This window comes from Pseudorca crassidens, chromosome 20, assembly GCF_039906515.1.
Source record: "Pseudorca crassidens isolate mPseCra1 chromosome 20, mPseCra1.hap1, whole genome shotgun sequence".
Lineage (NCBI taxonomy): Eukaryota > Metazoa > Chordata > Mammalia > Artiodactyla > Delphinidae > Pseudorca > Pseudorca crassidens.
In genome coordinates, this window is record NC_090315.1 from 12,278,753 (window position 1) to 12,295,818 (window position 17,066).

Consider the following 17,066-nt stretch of genomic DNA (forward strand, 5'->3'; position numbering starts at 1 on the left):
TGCCCCAAGACACACCCAGCCCCTCCTTAGTCTGAGAAGGGGGGTTGGGGAGCCTCCCCTCTGCCCAGGGGCCTCCCCAGCACCTCCCCGCCCTGCCCAGCAGTCACCACCCCCCAGAGGGCACAGGCTCTGCTGTGCCTCAAAGCAAGAGTCCAGAGCGAGGGAGCAGAGCAGGCCGGGGACCTGCAAGCCATAGTGGCTGCTCTTTGTGTGCTGCGAGGTGGGGGACTCTGGGCAGGAAGCTGGCTGAGCCCCAAGACCCCGGGGGCCATGGGCGGGGAGCTGGTGCCGGGCCTGGGGGCCCTGCGGCGGAGAAAGCATCTGCTGGAACAGGAGAGGAGTCTGGCAGGCTGGGCACTGGCACTGGCAGGAATCGGCATCGGACTCATGGTCCTGCACGCGGAGATGCTATGGTTCGGGGGGTGCCTGGTGAGTGGAGGCTGGAGGCTGAGACTCCCGAGCCTTGAGGGAGGAGGGACTGTAAGCTGAAACTGCTGGGTCTGAGGGAGGAGGGGCCTGGGGGCCAGGGCTCTCGGGTCCTTAGTGAGTAGAGGCTGGAGACCCCTGGGGCTGAGAGTGGAGGGAGCTGAGGGCTGGACTCCTGGGACCTAGGGAGGTAAATGCTGGGGGCCCTCTCTGCAAAAGGAAGGGAAGAGGGGTCACAGAGTGTCAGTTTGAAGGTATTGCAATTAGACAGTTGGAGGTCCAGGAGCCCTGCAGGCCAGGAGGTGGCTGGTCAGATACTTGAGCAGATTAGGGGAGAGGTAACCCCAGGTTCAGTGAAGGGAGGGTGGGGAGAAAGGCTGACTTCTTCCAGTAGGCAGCAGCTCCTTGGTCCTTATCTAAACTCTAATGTTTGCACAGTATCTCAGAGGCAAAGGGCAGAGACCAAAAGAACTGGCTGGGTGGGGGGGTGGGAAAAGAAAACAAAGCACCGCCCCCCTCCCCCCCTCCATCTCCAACATTAAGAAGCTCAGCTTCCCCAGAATCTATGGGCTATTTAGTCTGGGAAACAAGGGAGAGGTAGGTTTATGGTAGCCTGGACTCCTGGGTCCCAGGAGAGGAGAGGCTGGGGCCCGGGTTCCTTAGAGGTGACTTAGAGCGTTTTTAGGGGGAGAGGGGCTGACTTCGAGGATAGTGTGAGTGGGGAAGGAAAGAACAAGTGGGGCTAGGACAGGTCTGAGCAGGTTCCCAGCACATTCCAGCCCTGGTCCGGGCAGCGATGGGGGCAGATGAAGGACACGGGTCAGAACTGGCGGCTTGAGGACGGGACAGAATTGCTCAACAGGAAAGGAGGGGTTGGAGATCTGTCTAGGGTAAGGGACGTGGAATTGGGCTGGTTGGAGGGCACTGATTGGAGGATTGAGTTGGGGGGACTTCTGGGGGACAACACTCAGGCTTGGATTTGGGGGTGGGAGAGGCAGACAGCTTTGAAGTGACCAGGAGCCACACGGACTGTCAGGGCAGGCTGGCTTCCTCTGGCCGGGTGGCCAGGCGAGGGCAGCGGGCACTGAGGGGGTGGGGCCGCCGAAGCCCATGCCAACAGGAAACATGGTCAGGCCGACCCGCCGCTCCCACACTTCAGCACCCCGCCCAGCAGGCGAGGTGAGGACAAGGGAGCCCTGGCAGATGGGAAGGGACAGGGGGTCTTTCCTACGCCACCCCATCCCTCCGCTGCCTCACCTCCAATTGCTTCCCTCTACCACCTGCCAGGCTGCTGCCTCCAGCACGGGGACTCTGGAATCTGCTGCAGCTCTCTGAGCCTCAGTTTCCGCAACTGGAAACCGGCAGTGAGGGTTGAAATACATGATCCGAAGGGTCCTCCTCGGCCCCCTTTCTATGACTGCCTTGACAACACCCGTGTCCCCTCCCCACCTCCATCGTAATCTAATAAACTCATTTTGCAGGGATCCAGACACCTGCTCGCCAGGAGGGAAGGGCTGGAGGAGAGGCAGGTGCCAGACCCCACCGATGCAGGGGAACGTGATAGAGATAGTGGGGCGGGAGAGGGAGGATGGTGAGAGGTACCGAGAGGCAGAGATACACAGAGAGACCGAGACAGAGAGAGACCAAGACAAAGATGCAGTAAGAGACGGAGTGGTACAGACAGAGAAGGGGGTCGGGGATTCGGGGCAAGAGGAATTGGAAAGGAGAGAGGACCACCAGAGAAGTGGATTGCAGAGTGGGGAGGGGGTTGGGCCTAGTGGGATGTTCTTTGGGACAAACTAAAGAGCGGGACAGGGAACTGGGGAGCCACAGAAGGATGAAGGGGTGGGGAGGCTAGGGACAACAGCACCATTGTTCGGGGAAGGGGGGCAGGTCCCATGGAACAGGAAACTGGCCCTCTTCCCCTGCACAGAGGGGGGCCCTGGGTCAGGGGAGCTGGCAGTGTTTTAGGAGAAACAGGTGCTGAGCTCAGAGTGGGAGCCCAGGTGGCCCCTTCCCCCTGACACCACCTCCCAGGCAGGGATCCACACACACACCCCCTCCTAGGGAATCCAGCAGTCCCAGTCCCCTCTAAATCCCTTCCTCAAGAATTCTAGATTCCTCCAAGGTATTGCCACACAAAGACAGGGGAAAAAACTTCCTGTGGTTTCTGGAGGCCATGTGCTTCTGGGCAGCTCTGCCCTGGGCTTAGAGCCAGGAGAGAACGCAGGAGGTGGGGAGGGGGGGCAGAGGAGACACACGGGGCAGCAGGACTGGGGGGCCTTTCTCAGAGCTGGGGCTGGGGTCTTAGGAACCCACCCCCCTGGATGAGGGCAGGGGAGGGTGTCACTCATTCCTTGGGGCCTGAGTGATAGTTTCTAGGCTCCTCAGGAACTGCGAAGGGCAGGCGGGGGGAGGGGAGGGACCTGAAGTTGCTTTCTAGGGCAGAGACCAGCTGGGTGGGAAGGGAAGGGGAGGGACCACTTTTTAGAAGCTAAATGTCTGTTTCTAGACACCCCCCCATACACACACACACAACTGAGGAACTATTATTGATGGGGACCAGTACAGGGGAATTAGGAAGGAATGTGAGTTTCAAGGTCTTCCCTCAGGGGTGTGGTCCTAGCAGAAGAGCTGAGGAGGAGGGTGAACACTGGCACCTGGGCCAGGGCTGTCCCCTTGGGAAGGAAGAGGGCACTCTCCCTGGGGATCAGATGATGGTTTTGAGACTTCCCCAGACCTGAGGCATCAGGGGGAACTGGGCTGGGGGCTGGGGGTTAGGAGGCTGGGAAATTGGGACTGGAGAAGGGATGGCGGTTTGGGAAGAGTGCAGCGGGGGCTGAGGGAGGCCTTGGCTCTCACCCCTCTCTCCCTCCCTCCCAACAGTGGGCGATCCACCTGTTCCTGGTTAAATGCATGATCAGCATCTCCACGTTCTCGCTCCTTTCCCTTATTGTGGCCTTTCACGCCAAAGAGGTCCAGGTAGGCCCCCAGCCCCTTCCTAGCTCCCCTCAGCCCACCCCCACGCCCTGTCAGCTCACCCTTCCCACCTCCTGGGCTGAGTAATGAGCTTCCTCCACCCTGAGATACATCCACACCCTCATCCACCCGGAGGGGATGAACCACGGACAGACAGACAGACAGCCCCCCCCCACCCCCCGAGCAGCCCTGACCTTCCTCCACCTGCTGCCCTGTCTCACCTTGCACACCTGTAGATGCTGAGAGTTCCCGCCCCCAGGCCTCTGTCCACTCTGTCCCAGGTTGCCTCACACAAGACACAGCCTCCCAGATCTCACTTTTCCATCCCTGAGTCCCTACCTGTTCCTGTCCCAACAACCCAAGATCCTAGCCATGTGCCCGCAGGTCCTTCCCCACTGCTGAGCTCCCCACCTCTGTGCCAACGACTCCACAGACCCAGAAGCCCTTCCCACCCGTATCCCCCCCTCCCATCTCATGTCTCAACCCACACTGGACTCTCCACCCCTTCCCCTCTCATCCCATCCCCCACATCCCCAGATCCTGTTTCCTTCCCCCCACACCTCTGCAGTATAAAATGAGGGTTATTGGTCGAGTGTGGTGACGCCCCTTGCAGTGCCTGGCACACAAGACGTGCTCAGTAAGAAGTACACATCATCATTAACGCAGTCGTTCGAATAGTTAAGTGGCCTGAGAGCCCAGGGCCTCAGTTTCTGCATCTGTAAAATGGGGGTAAGAATATTTTCAATCTCACTGTCTTGTGAGCATTCGCTGAGTCACTCACGTACAGAGGACAGCGCAATGGCTGGCACCTCCAAAGTGCCCTGTAAATGTTGGCCATTATCATTGCTAATGGGACGATGGCAATTACTACTGCGTCCCCAGAAACTGGAGTTAGGACACAGCTCTATGGATGTGGAATGTAAGTCCTCGGAGAGGCAGGGGTTTTGTTTCGTTTGTCTTGTCCACCCATATCCTCAATGTATCTCAACATATGGAACAACGTCGGGCATACAACAGGCACTCAATAAGTGCTTCTGGGCTGGAAGTTCTGGAAGTGGGCTGAGACTAGGGGGAGAAGGTGGAGAGATGTCTTCCTCGGGTCCTGCCCTGCCCCTTCCCACCCTCCCGGGCCCCATGCCCTGCGCTATCTGCCTCCCTCTCCGGCCCCGCGGGCGCGCCCCCCTTATCTCCCCGCGCAGGCTGGGGAGCGGGCGCCTGACCTTCGTGTGACCCCCCTCCTTCTCCATCCGTTCCCCTCCCTGCAGCTGTTCATGACGGACAACGGGCTCCGGGACTGGCGCGTGGCGCTGACCGGGCGGCAGGCGGCGCAGATCGTGCTGGAGCTGGCTGTGTGCGCGCTGCACCCGGCGCCGGTGTGGCGCCCGCCGTGCGCGCAGATCTCGGGGTCCCCGCAGACGGCGGTCACGCAGTCCTGGCCGAGCTTCCTGGGCCAGGCGGAGGCGCTGCTGTCGCTGGCCATGCTGCTGCGCCTGTACCTGGTGCCCCGCGCCCTGCTCCTGCACAGCGGCGTCCTGCTCAACGCCTCCTACCGCAGCATCGGCGCGCTCAACCAGGTCCGCTTCCGCCACTGGTTCGTGGCCAAGCTGTACATGAACACGCACCCCGGCCGCCTGCTGCTCTGCCTCACGCTTGGCCTCTGGCTCACCACCGCCTGGGTGCTGTCGGTGGCCGAGAGGTGAGGGTGCGCGGGGAGGGGAGGGCGGGAAGGGACGGTACCTGGAGCCTCTGGAGGAGCCGCTTACAACCACCATCGCCCTGTACCGTGGTGCAGGTTGGGACTCCCTGGGACCAAGAAGTGGAGAAAGCCTATCGCCCCAAACCCTTTCCTCCACCTGCAGTCTCCAGTCTCCCCAGACACACACACACACCATAGGAAGCCCTGCCCTTCCTGCTTCCAAATCTCTCTTGCCTCAGGTTTCCAGGCATCTGTTCAGTCTCAACACGCAGGCTCTGGGCCCTGGCCAAGGGTTGCACCTGCTTTGGAGGAAGGGGACGTCTCTTCCAAATTAGCACAGATGCACTGTAGGTGCTCCCAGTGACCCCCGGGCTGCGCCAGAAGGGAATTCCGTGCAGAGCATTGGTATGGGAATTCGAGACCCCCTGCTGGACTTTGACCTGATGCTGGAACTGTACCCCTCAGGGCCTCCACTTACCTTACAGATAAACAAATTGGGGGTAATCTTAGCCAGTGGTTCTCAAAGTGTGGTTCTGGGACCAGCAGCATCTCCTGGGAACTGGTTGCAAATCCAAACTCGCAGGCCCCACCCGGATCTGTGGAATCCAAAACTCTGGTGGGTTGGGCCCAGCAATCTTTTTTAACAGTTCACGCTGATGCTGGCTCAAATTTGAGAACCTCTGGTTTCGTACATCTGGCAAAGGATTCTTGAGGGGAGATGGAGAATGGGAAGAACTGGCCTTAGATCTCTCCTCTCTGAGCCTCTGTTTCCGCATCTATAAAATGGGTATCAAAATCCACCATCTTTAAAGTCTCCCTGGCAATTCTAATCTTTCATGATTTTAAACTCATTTGTCTCACAGGATCTCAGTTTTCTCAGTTGGGAAATTGGTCAGGATCAGTAAAGGATCCTCCCACCAATTTTCTCACCTGAAAAATGGGAGGATGGGGAGGGAGCCAAATTTCTAAATCTGTTTGAGGCAGAAGTCCTCAAACTTGAATGTATTTTGGGATGAAGGGATTGGAGCTTAACAGGGCAGATTCAGTCGCCACCTCCAGGCACAATTTAGTGGGTTTGAGGTGTCTGGGGCCCTGGTGAGTGATGCTTTCCCTGCTTTGGCCTAACTGTGGGTCAAAGTTAGACAAATCCTGATTATCCATCCTTTCCATGGCTGGACCTAAATGTCCCCTCCTATGAAGTGAGGGGAAAAGAGGCAGAGTCTGCCAAGCCTTTTTATTTATTTTTTTAAAGTGCATTTATTTCCTTATTTTAAAGATTTATTTTCTATTTTATTTTATTTACTTTTGGCTGTGTCGGGTCTTGGTTGTGGCATGCGGGATCTTTTGTTGCGGCGCGTGGGCTTCTCTCTAGTTGTGGTGCGCAGGTTTTCTCTTCTCTAGTTGTGGCATGCAGGCTCCAGGGCGCGTGGGCTCTGTGGTTTGCGGCACGCAGGCTCTGGTTGAGGTGCGCAAGCTCAGTAGTTGTGGTGTGCAGGCTTAGTTGCCCTGCGGCCTGTGGGATCTTAGCTCCCTGACCAGGGATTGAACCCGTGTCCCCTGCACTGTAAGGTGGGTTCCTTACCACCGGACGACCAGGGAAGTCCCCCGTCAAGCCTTTTTAGAGTCCCACCTTTTTAGTCCTGATAGGGCCACCTCTAGGCCATAGAGCATCTTTGTGGAAATTAGAAAAAGGTGCCCCTTCCTTTGAGTGGATGCAGCCCCCTGCCGGGTCTGACAAGTGGACTTCAGGCTGGGTGTCTGCCCCCCTCTCAACCCCTCAACCACACGCTCTGAATGTAGCAGCCCTGGTAGCCTAGCTGAAACCAAAAAGGCTTTGGAATTGGTCGGATCCAGGTTCAAATGCCACAGCCCAGAGTGGTTGAGCATCTTGCCCAGGTCACACAGCAAGGAGGAGGCCAGGCAGGCTCTCCAAAGCCCAGAACTTAACTGGGTATCAGGGTATCAAACATCACAGGAACCCCAGAATTAACCCACTCTTCCCCACAGACAGACCGTTAATGCCACCGGGCACCTTTCAGACACACTGTGGCTCATCCCCATCACATTCCTGACCATCGGCTACGGGGACGTGGTGCCGGGTACCACATGGGGCAAGATTGTCTGCCTCTGCACTGGGGTCATGGTGAGTACACCCACTCAGGGACCCTGCCTTTATCCCACACTGCTCATCCCCTGGGCCCCAGGAAACCACAGAGCCAACTAAGGCACTCAGGGACACCCCCAAGAAACTCGGGTGTCTGGACCCCCACAGCCCCATTCCCTGTCCAGGACACAAACACTAGCCTCATTTCCTTTGAAAATCCAGGAATCCATCCCCTGAGTCCTTGCTCTCTCCAGAACCTAGGACCCAGCCCTCGTCCTCCTCGGGAACACAGGCCCCTGACCTCCCAGCCCCATTTCCTCCCAGATTCCAGGAGTCCAGTCCCAAGCCCCACCAAGACTCAGGTATCTTGCCCTCTCCACCCCCCTTTACCCTCTCAATCATCCAGGACTCAGGTACCTGGTTTCCCAGCTCTAGGCTCTTCCAGGACCCAGGAATCCAGTCTCCCAGCCTCCATTAAAGCTGTTTAGACATCAAGAGCATGCCTGTGGACTCAGGCTGCCTGGGTTCAAATCCTGCTTCTGCCCACTTCCTAGCTGGGAGTCAGCCACACAATCTTTCTGGGCCTCAATTTCCTCATCTGTAAAATGGGGATGCTGATACCAGCGTACTCCTCACGGGGTTCCTGAGAAGACGAAATGAATTAAACCATGTAAAGGGTCTCAAACACAGAAAATGCTCAGTAACTGGGTCAGGGGGTGGCGATGCGGAAGCTGTTGTTGTAACTGGTTCCAGGCGTCCGGCTGCCCCTACCCCAGCTCTTGTGCCCTCAAGGATGAGGCAGAGGCTCCCCAAGCGCCAGACTCCAGCCTCCTCCCCAGGGTCGGCCTCCTCCTACATCTAGACATCTGCCCCCTTCCCCTCATAGACCCAGCACCCAATGCCTTGGCCTTCACCTCCCTGTGAGATCTGGCTCCCTTCACCCGCAGGAATTCAAGCCTCCAGCCCCAGCCCTGATTTGTCCCAGGAAGGACATGGTGAATCCCCCAGTCCTGGGTCCACAGGTGATGCATGGGGGGAAATGTGACAGCCCCCTTCCCTCCAGCAGTGAGTCTTTGTGACTAGGAAAGAGGGGCAGAGACTCAGCCAGGCACACACTCCCAAAGGGAGATAAGGCGATTTGCACTCGAGCTCACAACCAACTCCTAGCTGAGAGGTTCCAAGGTACAATGAAATTATAATGGCTAACTTTTATTGGGCACATACTCTGTGCCAGTCTCTGCTCTAAAGGTGTCAACTTATGGAATCCTCGGAGTAATACTGTGAGGGTGTGCACGTTTTACAGATAAGAAACTCAGACACTAAGAGATTAGATAACTTGCTCTGAAGCTGGGCTTGAAACCCAAGCAGTCCCAGAGCCAAGGTTTACAGCTAGTAATTATTCTGAGGGTCAAGAGTTGAAACATATGGGGTGGGGGAAGACTTCAGGAGATTCATTCTAACTCCAGGTGCTACAGAGCAGTTGGGATTTGTTGGGGCCTTGAAGGATCAGAGGCCTCGAGAAGGAAGGGAGAAGAGTGAGACCTGCTCAGGCAGGTGGGGGCTGAGTTGCCTGGGACGGGAGCTGGGCAGAGGAGGAAGAGCGGCCTGGACCTTGGAAGGCCTTGAGAGCTACACTAAGAAGTCTGGGGCAGTGGGAGCCTAGAAGGAGATTAGGGTGAGGGCATCAGGGGCATAACTGGATGTTCGATCTCCCTGGGGTCAGGGTGGAGTGAGGGAAAGGCTGGAGACTGTCCAGAAGGGAGAGGATGTGGCCAGAGCTGGGCAGAGGCTGTAGGGGTGGGGAGGAGGGGGAGGACACCCTCGCTGACCTGACGGCCCACTGGACCGTGGGGAGGAAAGGGTCCCGCAGGAGTCTGAGGTCTGCTCCTTGCCCAGAACCAGCCCTTCTCCCCAATCTCCAATCACACTTAACCAAAGAGAACATGGGCTTCCCTGGTGGCGCAGTGGTTAAGAATCCACCTGCCAATGCAGGGGACACGGGTTCGAGCCCTGGTCCGGGAAGATCCCACATGCCACAGAGCAACTAAGCCCGTGAGCCACAACTACTGAGCCTGCGCTCTAGAGCCCCCGAGCCACAACTACTGAGCTCACGCGCCACAACTACTGAAGCCCGCGCACCTAGAGCCCGTGCTCTGCAACAAGAGAAGCCACAGCAATGAGAAGCCCGCACACCACGACAAAGAGTAGTCCCCACTCGCCACAACTAGAGAAAGCCCGTGTGCAGCGACGAAGACCCAATGCAGCCAAAAATAAATAAAATAAAATAAATAAATTTCTTTTTTTAAAAAAAGAGAGAGAACATTGTGATGGTGTAAATACCACACCTAGGAGTTGGACTCGGACGCATGATTTTATGATCCCAGCTCCACCACTGGGAGCTGTGGGACCCTGACTCTCTCTGGGCCGGTTTGCTTGTCTGTCAACTAGCGGTGGTGGTGCCTGCTGTCTGTGGCTGGTGGGAGGGCTGAAGGAGAGAGAGAGTTGGTGGCACACGGCTGGTCCTCAGATCCCCACGGGCCTTGTGTCATAGTGCCTGCTGTGCCCACAGGGGGTCTGCTGCACAGCCCTGCTGGTGGCCGTGGTGGCCCGGAAGCTGGAGTTTAATAAGGCAGAGAAGCACGTGCACAACTTCATGATGGATATTCAGTATACCAAAGAGGTGAGGGGGGCCTCCAGGACCCAGGGCACACCCCTTCCACAGCCCCAGGATCCAGGCCCCCGGCCCCTCCCCCCTCAGATCCAGGATCCAGGCCCCCGGCCCCTCCCCCCTCAGACCCAGGATCCAGACCCTGGGCCCCTCCTCCCAGAACCCTAGGAGGACTATCTCGCTTGACACTGTGAAACCCACCCCCAGATGAAGGAGTCGGCCGCCCGAGTGCTGCAAGAGTCCTGGATGTTCTACAAACATACACGCAGGAAGGACTCTGGAGCCGCCCGCAGGCACCAGCGCAGGCTGCTGGCCGCCATCAACAGGTGAGGACCTCTATGCGTGCGCACGCCATGTCCAAGTCTCTTCCTCTCTGCAGGGTGCACGCGCACGCGCGCGTGTGTGTGTGACCAAGCATGAACATGTGCCCAGGTCAGGATGCCCATGTGTTGTCTCACTGAACGGATGCCCACCTGGACCTCACAGTGACTCTGCGTGATGGTTTCGTTTACATGTCTCAGAGTGTCTGTGGGCCTGGATGCCCGGGTCTCTATGTGGGAGGCGGGCTCATGGGTGCAGCCACCCCCTCTCATCCCACCTCTGAGCTAGGGCCACTCTGACCCCCCCATTTTTTTATCCCCAGTTTCCGCCAGGTGCGGCTGAAACACAGAAAGCTCCGGGAAAAAGTGAACTCTATGGTGGACATCTCCAAGGTACTGGGATCCCATGAGAGGGGGTCTGGGAGAAGAGGGAGGTTGGGGGCAGCTGGTAGGCAGATCTGGCCCTGGAATAGGGAACGCTGGCACACACAGGCACTCACTAAAGGTTTGTGGCTGAACGAACGAATGAATGAATAAGTGAATGATGCAATAGCGTTTCTCATGTGAGGTGCGGTTTCCTTTGAAACTTAAATAACTTGTACAAAGAACTCCAGTGTTCGATGTGAAATTATCTCCATTGTCAAGTTACTTACATGTGGACGGATATAAAATTCCTTTCAACTATGACTCTTATACAACAATAAAACCAAAGCAAATTGACAAACCAAGTTCAGACACAAAGGGCAAAGCAATAAAATGCGAATTAACAGCACTGACACCGGACAGGTAGAAAACTCAATCTGTGTTGCTATTGTGAAGAGGGGGCCCAGGAGCGCTGGGCAGCCTTGCCTGGCCAAGGGGTGACTCAGCTTGCCCTCCTTCTCCTGGGTCCCCTTGATTCTGAAGTGCTCGAGTAGGTGACATCATGCACCCCGGCTTGGCTCACAGCACCTCTTGCTTATCTGGTAGCCTCTGCTTTTTTCTCATTAGTCCACGACAATTCAAACAGTGGCCCTTGGCCCCAATACCATGGTAAACACAGTCACAGATGCCGGCCCCTAAACTGCATGGTGGTGGCCTAAATCTGACGGAATTGGCAGGTCATGATTTCCAAGATTATCCACCCGGCTCAAAACATGGAAGTCAAGAGTTCTCATAGAAAGCTCACACACTCTCAAGGACGAAGCTGTGAATCCTAGTTTGAGAAGGCAGAGAAAGGGCTCTGTGGATTGTGAAGTCAGGCAGTCATCAATTACACAAAGATTTAAGTGAGCACCTACTAAGTTCTAGGGCCTCCCTGATCCAGGTGCTGCCTTGGGCGTGTCATTTAACTGCTCCAGGCCTGTTTCCTCAGCTCTTAAAAATAGAAACAGGATTCCCACTGCCCACACTTTTAGGAGGATTTTAAACTATAAAAAGCACCGGGCCAAGTTGCTGGGCGGTGGCAGGTGGTTGATCAGGTACCTGATATTATTGAGGATAGTCCTCCAAGGCCTGTAAGGACTTAGTAAATGCTGGTTCCGCTGCCTTACTCCACGGGGCTGGGAGAGTCTCCCCCAGCCGATCCCTCTGACCTCTCTCTGCCCAGATGCACATGATCCTCTGTGACCTGCAGCTGGGTCTGAGCACCTCACACCAGGCCCTGGAGAAGCAGATTGATGCGCTGGCAGGGAAGCTAGACACCCTGACCGAGCTGCTTAGCGCTGCCCTGGGTCCACGGCAGCTTCCAGAACCAAGCCAGGAGGCCACGTAGCTGGTAAGGGAGCTGGGACTTGGGCAGGAGAACATCCTGGAGGAAGGGTGCCTGTGGCCAGCACTCCATGTGACTAAGGGGGTGGGGGATGGGTGGCCTGGAGGTGAGGCCACCCTTTCTCTTCCGCTTTGGCTCTGTCTGGAGGGAGGGACTCCAAGTTCGGGGCTGGACCAGCAGCGAAGGAAACAGACGTTCCATCCCCCCTTCACAGACTCTCAGTACCCGCTCTCTCTTTCTTTGCTTGGTCTCTGTCTCTGTCTCTTCCTCTGGTGTCTGGCCTGCTTGTCTATCCAGCTCTCTGTTTGTCTCCCCAGGACCCAGCCAGGAAGAACCAGGCTACTTTCCCCAGGATTGAGGTCAAGGACATTCTCTCTGCTACTCCTAACCCAGCCCCATGCATAAAGCCAGTTAAGCGTAAGGACCCAGGGGGGCCACACCTTGGGGTGGGTTGACTCCCTGATGGCTGCTGGCGGGGACACTAGCTGAAGGAGGGAGGCCGTGGCCCATCCCCACCGAGGCCCCAAACGGGAAAATGGTCACCCCTGTCCCACATACCCTGTGCCTGGGGACTGGGACTCCTGAGTCCCAGAGGAGGAGGGGAGCGGGGGCCCAGAGTCCAAGATGCTGGACTGCATCAGTTACCCGCTGACCAGCACAGATGAAGGAACGAGGCCCGAGGCAGAAGGCAGAGCCCCCTGGCGGGAGATCGAGGAGGACACCAATTCTCCAGAGCTGCAGAGAATTATCTGGTGGGGGAGAAGGTGGGACCTGGGGGGAAGGGTGAAGCTCACCAGTCTCTGCTCTTATACTTTGTAATAAATGTTAAACAAAGTCAGAAGAAGTTGCTGTTTCTTTCGAAACATCCACACTCCAAACAGGCAGGTCAGCCAGTGGAACGCCCTTGCCCTGTCTGAACCTGTTTCCCCATCTATAAAACAGAGGCCTCTAAGACGTATCCTCCCGGGTCTGTAGGCTGGGGAGTCCTCAACTCCCACCTGGCCCCAGCCCAGATCTGCGGCGAAGAGCAAGGGCTTTCAATTCAGGCCCAGGAGCCCAGCCCCCCAGCCCCTCCTCCCTCAGACCGAGGAGTCCAGGCCCCCAGCCCTCCTCCCTCAGATTTGGATCAGGGTCCAAATCCTGGCTCTGCCAACCACTGGCTGTGTGACTTTGGGCAAGTGGCTTCACCTCTGAACATTTCACTTCACCTGTAAGATAGGGCCACCTTCCCATGGGTCAGCTGTGAAGATTAAAACTGGGAGTGCACAGAGGGTCAGGTATTCAGTAAGAACAAATACAGGCGAGAACTTAATCATTTTTATTAGTGCTACTGATTTTCAGACACAATGAATACGGGGCTGCCCTTTCTCTTTTTTCTACTGCCCTTTAACCCTCTCTACTCATATCCCACCAGAACCTAGATGAAAACTCACCTATCAGGAGACTAACAGGAATTCCAAACCATCCTACGTACTTGTTTCGTACCTGCTAGGACTAAGACAGAAAAAGGAAAGGGGGCTGGCACTTACAGAGGTCCTCCTGTATGCCCAGCTCTGCGCTCCTGTTTTGTAAGTCACCACCACCACTGCCCGCCCCACTCCACTCCATTGTACAGATACAGAAACTGAGGTTTCAAGAGGAGCAGGGCCTAGAGGGCCTGGATTCACACCCAGCTCATCCCACTGCAGAGCCCTCCCTCTCTGCCCTGCTTGAGGTGAGTCAAAGACAGAGCAGCCTTGGACCCTGAACCTAGGTCTCGTTTCCCACAGCCGCTTCGTTCCACTTGCAGAGGCTGATTCATCCTCGCTTCCCGTGATTTGAGGGGAAGCCCAGGCTGCGAGTCATCCTTCTCTGCTGAGCTATCTTTGGATTTCCCTGCAAGTCCACAGCCAGCCTCCCCCTCAGCCCCAAGAGCTAAATGGGGTTTGCACCACCCATTGCCGCAGACAGCCCTTCCTCTGGACGCCAGCCCATCTGCGGGGAAGAGGAAACAGGAACATTTCTAACACCCTACCCCTGCAGTAAGCCCTCCTTAGTGATGCCAGATACCCTGCCGAACTCATTCCTCCAGGACCACCCTTTCCTAGTTGTACTTGGCTTCAGCAGGCAAACTCCTTCTTACTCCTCCTTTGGGCCCCTGCTTAGATGCCCCCTCCTCCAGGAAGCCCTCTCTGAAGCTCCCATAGCCCCACGAACCTGTCTCTATTACGATAATATTTATTGGGCAAAGCCCCAAGTTAAGTCCTTTATATAAATGATCTCACAAAATCTCTACAAAAGGAGACAAGGTGGTATTATTGGTCCCATTTTACAGATGAGGAAACTGAGGCACAGAGATTAAGAACCCTGCCCAAAGCCACAGCAAAGAGATGGGGGAGCTGGGATTTGACCCAGGTGGCCGGGCTCTGGAGCCCCAGCACTTAGCCAACCAGCCCATTCATTCGCTCAGAGTTCCCTACACCGTATTTTAATTTTTACTCTGTTGCGTCTTCAATGTCAAGGGCCTGGCATATACCAGGCCTCAGTGAATATCACTGAATGAACACACTACCTGGGATGGCTGGAAGCTTCTCACCCTCTACCACATGTTGGTTTCTTCTGGGACAAGGGACGAACTGGTTATAAGGGGCTTTTGACTAAGAAACTAAGAGGACACGTGAGAGCGCTCCTGTTCTGAGTTATCTCAGATCTGCCCCCGCCGCCCTGCCCCCACTCTCCACTGTGGAGCTCAGGTCCTGACCTCTCCCTCCAGCAGTCTCTGCTCTCCCCCTCACACAATCAGCACTTCCTGAAGGCCCTGCACCAGGGGCAGGGCTGCAGGCATAAGTCAGAGGGCTCTGCCCCCAGGGGCTCAGTCTCATGGTGATTTTGGCAACTTCCCCCTCCTACTTCTGTTTTGCCTCCATGCCCACGAGAGGACTGGGTGGGGAAAAGTGGGTCCAGAGAGGGCTGGAGGGCTTACCAGGATTAGAGAGCCAGTCAGGAGCTGGGGCCACCCCACCCCCCACCCCAACCATGCCCCAGACATGCCCTTCCTCTGCTCAAAACCCTTCCATGGTTCCCACCTGCCCTTCTCTCAAAGTCTGGCTCCTAGTCCTAGCTCATTTTTTCTCTTCTTGCAGGATCTTAGCTCCCTGACTAGGGATTGAACCCGCACCCCCTGCAATGGAAGCGCAGAGTCTTAACCACTGGACCACCAAGGAAGTCCCCACTCAATTTTTTTCATTGAGATTTATTTTACATAAACAACACAAATTTTAAATGTGGCCTCAATAGATTTTTTACAAAAGAATTTACCTGAGCAACTACCACTCAGCTCAAGCTTGAAGTTTCTGGGCCCCTAAAAACTCTCATGCCCCTCCCATCTTGATTCCTTTTGCCCAGTTTTGAACTCTGAAAGGAACCCTGCTGCACACCCTGGTGTGTACCTGCTTCTTGGTACCAGCCAGGTGCACATTCGTTTTTACTACAGAATGGTGTTACTACGCACACAGGCCTCACCTGGGGGGGCTCTTCAGGCTCTGCACCCCCCTGCCCCTGCCTCTAGCCTCCCCATCCCCTCCCTGTCATGGCTGCTAATGATTCTGCACCCAATTCCAGTGTGTGAGGGTTTTTTTCCCCCATGCCAAGCAATTCTCAGACACCACAGTCAACTCAATCCTGACACTGTCTACCTGGAGACAGCGTCAGATTCCACAGGTTAAGGGTTCAGTCCTACAAGACTGCCCCCTACCCTCACCCCTTCAGATGCCAATTTCAAGTCCAGTGTCACCCATGCTTCTGACCGACTGGCTACAGATCCAACAACCCCCTTCCTTGGGTTCGATGAGTGGCTCACAGAACTCAGAGACATGCTTGATTTACTAGATTACTGGTTTCTTATAAAAGGATATAACTCAGGAACAGCCACGTGGAAGAGATGCATAGGGCAAGGTATGGGGAAGGGGCAGGGAGCTTCCATGACCTCTCTGGGCACCACTCTCCCCACATCTCCATGTGTTCACCAACCTGGAAGATCTCCAAACCCTGTCCCTTGAGGTTTTCTATGGAAGCTTCATTACACAGTCATGACTGATTAAATCATTGAACTTCCGTGACTAATTCAACCTCCAACCCCTCTCCCCTCCCTGGAGACCTGGAAGTTCTGACCCTCTAATCATCCAGTTGGGTCCCTTGGCACCCAGCCCCTATCCTTAGGTTACCTAGGTGCTTTCCAAAGCCACCTCATTAACATAACAAAACACACCCTTATTACCCCGTTCCAAAGGGTTTAGGAGCTCTGTTCCAGACTCAGGGGACAAAGACCAAATACACATTTATTATAAATCACAGTTATCACAGCTGCTCCAGCCACAGGGCTCTTCCCTCCCAAAGATTCTCTGTTGTAATTGCCCACCACTCTCCTGGCCCTTTTGCCCCAACCATGTAGAACAAACATGGCCAGTATTTGTCCAGTTCTTTATGATGGTTGGTGAAGGAAGCTGTATCGTCTACATCAACACCAGACTGCAGTCCAAGGACCTGTTTTGAGCTTTGCTGCTGTGTGGGATTACTGCTAACATACAAAAACTAGGAGAGTGCTTTTCACAATTTGGAGGCAATGTCAAATGGTAACACTTTCCTTTCTTCTACCAGGATGAGCTGGCCCTCCTTCAGTTCAAGTCCAAGCCCTGTCTCCACTTGCAACCAGGCTGCATCCTCTCTCGCCTCCTTGAGGGCCTGGGTCCTAAGTCTCCTGCCTCATCCATTTTCCCTGCTATTGAAACAGGAGGCAAGGGGCAGGGCACAACCTTTAAAAGAATGACATAGCCAAAGGACGTTAGAACTAACTAAGTCCAAGATGGCGGAAGATTCAACTTCCAGTGGAACGTGAGCCTCATTATACGCTCATTGTAATACATTAGCATATGCTAAAGGACACACCCACCAGCGCCATGACAGGTCTGAGGACAAGCATAAAAGGCCAAAAAGTGTGCTGTGGTGCAATTCCTGGAAATCCACGCCCATTCCCCTGAAATAGATGGAATAATCCTTCCACTCATTAGCCTATGAAATTACCCAGTCCATAAAAATTAACCACCCCATATTTCAGGGCCTCTCGCCTTCTGAGATGGCCCACACTC

General features: G+C 55.4%; 1 protein-coding gene and 1 long non-coding RNA gene across 7 annotated transcripts in view; one reads left to right on the forward strand and one right to left on the reverse strand.

The window, feature by feature from the left end:
- KCNN4 (potassium calcium-activated channel subfamily N member 4) lies at nucleotides 1-12,746 on the forward strand. 5 transcript variants are annotated; one of them, XM_067718012.1, is made up of 9 exons: nucleotides 4-429; nucleotides 3,313-3,408; nucleotides 4,671-5,101; nucleotides 7,109-7,244; nucleotides 9,775-9,885; nucleotides 10,081-10,199; nucleotides 10,517-10,586; nucleotides 11,782-11,949; nucleotides 12,261-12,744. In XM_067718012.1, the coding sequence occupies exons 1-8, from the start codon at nucleotides 271-273 to the stop codon at nucleotides 11,944-11,946; spliced, it is 1,287 nt and encodes a 428-aa protein (XP_067574113.1). In that variant the 5' UTR covers nucleotides 4-270; the 3' UTR covers nucleotides 11,947-11,949; nucleotides 12,261-12,744. The 5 variants fall into 5 exon arrangements, with proteins under 5 accessions (XP_067574116.1, XP_067574115.1, XP_067574113.1 ...); XM_067718016.1 differs by lacking the exon at nucleotides 4-429 and adding an exon at nucleotides 525-616 and having other exon boundaries at nucleotides 12,261-12,745; XM_067718013.1 differs by lacking the exon at nucleotides 4-429 and adding an exon at nucleotides 933-1,316 and having other exon boundaries at nucleotides 12,261-12,746.
- LOC137214361 (uncharacterized) overlaps nucleotides 6,076-17,066 on the reverse strand; it is a 22,949-nt gene continuing 11,958 nt past the window's right edge. The window contains exons 3-4 of one of the 2 annotated variants that reach the window (XR_010938872.1): nucleotides 7,623-7,848; nucleotides 6,076-6,557 (exon numbers count right to left, since the gene is read on the reverse strand). This is a non-coding gene — a long non-coding RNA (uncharacterized lncRNA). Of the gene's footprint in view, nucleotides 7,849-17,066 lie in introns of both variants that reach the window. The other variant, XR_010938871.1, reaches the window with a different exon arrangement.

Excerpts from the sequence above, each read along its gene's own strand:
- KCNN4 (XM_067718012.1), top strand. The coding sequence starts at position 271 with ATGGGCGGGGAGCTGGTGCCGGGCCTGGGGGCCCTGCGGCGGAGAAAG. Across the intron at positions 3,409-4,670 it reads TTCACGCCAAAGAGGTCCAG|CTGTTCATGACGGACAACGG; the intron begins GTAGGCCCCCAG and ends CCCTCCCTGCAG. Across the intron at positions 7,245-9,774 it reads GCCTCTGCACTGGGGTCATG|GGGGTCTGCTGCACAGCCCT; the intron begins GTGAGTACACCC and ends CTGTGCCCACAG.